Source organism: Hordeum vulgare, chromosome 1H (assembly GCF_904849725.1).
Source record: "Hordeum vulgare subsp. vulgare chromosome 1H, MorexV3_pseudomolecules_assembly, whole genome shotgun sequence".
Lineage (NCBI taxonomy): Eukaryota > Viridiplantae > Streptophyta > Magnoliopsida > Poales > Poaceae > Hordeum > Hordeum vulgare.
Genome location: NC_058518.1, coordinates 233,351,882 through 233,355,798, shown reverse-complemented (window position 1 = coordinate 233,355,798; position 3,917 = coordinate 233,351,882). Strand labels below are relative to the sequence as shown.

Genomic DNA, 3,917 nt, shown 5'->3' with positions numbered 1-3,917 from the left:
AATATTTGTCACTGAACGGTCATTGTTTTTCATTTGTGACCTTCTGTGACCAAAAATAGTTGGTCAAAAGTTGACCGTCTTTAATGAAACTTAACGAACAAAATGAAAAGGTCGTTGATTCTACAACCATTTTTTTGGTTACGGACATTCTGCCCACACCACGTGAGATCCGACGTGGCAAGCTAACATGAAAAAATTGCAACCAAATGAAAAGGTCGTCAATTAGAATTAGCCGTGTCCTCTTCAACGCTTTACTTGGTTTACTTAGGCCAAGCCCACTAATTCAGCCTTTTTATATTTTTTGTGTCAATTTTTGGTCGGCTTCATGGGCCAAGCCCAACATTGCAGCCTTTTTACTGTTGGGTTGTGGCCTTTCTATCTAAACAATTTCATTTTCCTTTTTTATTAAATGGGTCCACTAGTTAGGTGGGTCCCAATTGTCAGCTTCTGGCAACTAGGTCACATTTGTCATGTCCAAGTAATTTATATCGACAGAGACAAAAACACACATAATACTTCAAATAAGAGCAACCAGATCACGTAATACAATATCAATCACACCAACAAGCTCTACAAGTGTAACCAGCTCTACAAGTGTAGTACAGTACTGTTGTACAAGCTCTACAAGCTCCTTCAATAGCAATAACAAGATCCTGTCATGCACAACATGCCGAACTTGCTGGATGACCATAGTCAGATGAAAAACATGCCGGACTCGTTGGGCGACCATAGTCAGAACTGGGAACAAACAAAACAGCAACATGCCTTCCTCGGTCGCCCTGTTACATGAATCAACAGAGAAGAATCAAAAAATCAGGGCAAATATATTATGAATAAACCATTATTTAGAATGATAACGCAAATTGAGCTAGTACCAGGCTTTTTGTTCTCCAGCTAGTTAAAATGAGATACTCATTCATACAAAAAACAAAGACACAATATAAATATGCATGTCTCAAGTGCGTGCGTTGTGCAACGCCAACAACATATTCTGGTTACTTTTTGGGAAACATTCAATTAGTGGTACCTACACGACTAGTATCTTCTCATGTTTTGGACTAGCAGCGTGCGTCCTATCCATCAGAACCAACCAGAACAGACATCAAAAAGGTACACGTACAATGATTGTGCAATGTCAAAGACATGATCTCCTTCACGGACAACCGGTTCAACAGTGACGTTCCCCCACTTGGGCTCCCTGGTCTTCCTCTTAAACTACAAAAATAAACCACTATTAGAATTAGACAGCTCTCTTACAATGATGGAGTTGTTCCATCATACAACAAGCACGATGTACTGACCTATCACCATAGGTCATCATATACCACTTAGATAAAACTAATTCTAGATAGACAAAAGGTATTAATTTTTCTATGGAAAAACAGAGGAGCCAACAATACCATCAGGTTGTACATATACTGATAGATACAAGAGGCCTTTAAGTTATAAGAAACATTGGGTTGATGCATCCCCATTAAAACATTCATATATTTCTTCATATGAAAATGATGCTATCTTGGTATCAATCAATATAATCATGGTGGCATCTTATATTATCATACAAGTTTCTCTCCAGACATGAAATCCCCCTTCTGAACCAATTATCAAACAATAGAATAATAAGGACAAGCATAGGACCCTTCATAGTCAAAAATATTCGCAACTATGCATCATAAATTACCAACAAGGAAAGCACTTATTCTACGTATGCACACCACATCAAGCATCGGAGGATATATCAACCACAACAAAACAAAATAGGAGTAAAACCTTGCACATGGCATCATCATGGTCAATGTTGTCGTCCAGGCCAGGGTCTACTCAGATCCAGCTATGTGGTGTCCCGGACATCAATGGAGGGCGTCTGCTGCAACAAATCGAGCAATACATAAATTAGGGGGTCATACAGAGTAGGATTTAGGTAAGGTACAAAGTGAAACACCATTCATTCCATCCAATCCATGATGCAATAGGAGCAAGCAAACATGATGGTATGAATTAAATAGACCCAAAGTTAAAGTAGCTAGCATCATCAAGTTGCTAACCATTTGTGCATGCATGAGCAAACAAACATGACATCGACCATCATGGTGCATATGTATGTAATGGTAAAAGAAGATTTTATAACCTTGAAGTTGATTTGAGTGTTGAAAAAAGCTAATGTGATCATCATTATGTGTTGTTGTTCTGAACCTAACAACAAACAAACAGCCAATGGCATTCCGAGACTCAGGGTGCTTGCTAACATAACGCAATGTGTACTAGTTATTGCCAAATCCTTCCTACTCTTGCCAATTATTCATACGAATTGAGTTTTAAGGCTTCGGAGCCAGTTTCAGCCTTTCAGCCAAGGATCCCAAGCAAACATTCAGATTAACTTTCCCTATAACACCATTCATCTACACTGAAAATTGATACATTTTGGCATCAATATTTGCTACCAAAATATGACAGCAAGTCAGCAACCACTACCAAGACATGATCCTCATATCTCCCCATATTTTTCACTTGCAGCAAAAGTGGAAAATATGCTATCATACCAAATAGAAGAATCAATTAGCACAAGCCTGGACACCTAAATCTTGAAAAATTGCGAATAATTAGGACAAGATCCTTGCCTACCTCTAAATTTGGTAATGCACCGCAAGAAGAACTCAAGTAATAATGAGGAAATGCCTAATTATTAAAACCTGGAAACAAAGTATTACTGTGGGATATATCCTAAATTTTGTTCACACCTTACTCAACACAGAAAACGTGAGGACCATTACACTAGTACGTTGACTACGCCTAATCGAGGAAGCTGAGATAGATTAGATAGCCATGGCCGTCGAGGAACCACAAGTCTGACCAAACTAAATACGAATAGAAGAGCATGGCAGGCAGCAGATAAATCTGAACCACATGTATGCATGATAAATCAAAAGACTGGTGATAAGGAGAGCATGCATGATTAAATAAACCACATGTCACTGTAGTTCGTTGGCCCGGCGCGAGGTCCGGCGTTCGACGTTCCTGACGGAGGGCTCTTGTTGTAACCATGGACATGGAATCCTCCTGCTACTTCTGAATAACAACGAGGTGACATCGTGTCCCGAGAAGCAGCACATCACAACGAGCGGGGGGAGTAAAGTCCATGGCATCCTCCTCCGATGGCGACCTTGCACTGCTGGATCTGGGAGGGAGAGTAGAGGTGAGGAAGAACCTACTATAGAGAGAGGGAAAGGGAGGGGTGATGGTGGTCATACAAGATGAGGTGTCGCCATGTATGGGCTCCTCCTGTGCTGCGTGCGAGGTCGCCATGGCATCCTCCTTGACCACACAGGACGGGATGCAAACAAGCAAACAAACAAAAACGCATAAAACAATCATATTTGATCCAAAGAAGAAGAAATTGAGGAGGAGGGCAAGGGATGATCCATACCAGATCGATTTGTGTCGCCATGGCCGGGGTCCTCTTGTGCTCATCGGGCTAGGGTTTTGGTGTGTGCTGCTGGAAAGAAGGAGATGACAGGGCTTGGGGAGAGCAGATAGGCATCGAGGCTATGGCTGGCGGGAGGGGTGGGGAGAGGTGGGAGAGAGGAGATCGGCCGGGGGGTTGGGTTGGGTTGGGTTGCGGAAGGGAGGTGGAAGACAGAAAGGAGAGCGACTCGAGTTGATAGGAGAGGGAGGAGGGTGTGTCCTGCGCTAGGTTTACCCAGGAGAGGTGATGAGACGTTGGATCTGTAGAACATGGACAACTCAAATCGCCTATAGTAGGGTGATCCGTGGGCTCTATTCTAATTTGTTCGAAACATGTGTCTTTCTAAACTAGTTTTGAAGTGTTAAAAACAAAAAAGATTAATGAAGAAACTACCAAGAACATTTTCTAAAATGGTGTCATTAATTTTTTTTCACTCAAGTTATATCAATTTTAT

At 41.4% G+C, this 3,917-nt stretch overlaps 1 protein-coding gene across 6 annotated transcripts; it reads right to left on the bottom strand.

The window, feature by feature from the left end:
* Nucleotides 1–500: 500 nt before the first annotated feature.
* LOC123429516 lies at nucleotides 501–3,650 on the bottom strand. Of its 6 annotated transcripts, XR_006622702.1 has the most exons (6): nucleotides 3,425–3,650; nucleotides 3,249–3,312; nucleotides 2,967–3,175; nucleotides 1,771–1,867; nucleotides 1,121–1,215; nucleotides 501–779 (listed from the first exon to the last, which is right to left on the bottom strand). XR_006622702.1 is itself a non-coding variant. In XM_045113547.1 (3 exons), exons 1-3 carry the CDS (start codon nucleotides 1,777–1,779, stop codon nucleotides 518–520), a joined length of 366 nt encoding a protein of 121 aa, XP_044969482.1. In that variant the 5' UTR covers nucleotides 1,780–2,927; the 3' UTR covers nucleotides 501–517. The 6 variants fall into 6 exon arrangements, 1 of the variants encoding a protein (XP_044969482.1); XR_006622703.1 differs by having other exon boundaries at nucleotides 2,964–3,175; nucleotides 3,249–3,650; XR_006622701.1 differs by having other exon boundaries at nucleotides 1,771–1,864; nucleotides 2,964–3,175; nucleotides 3,249–3,650.
* Nucleotides 3,651–3,917: the final 267 nt, after the last annotated feature.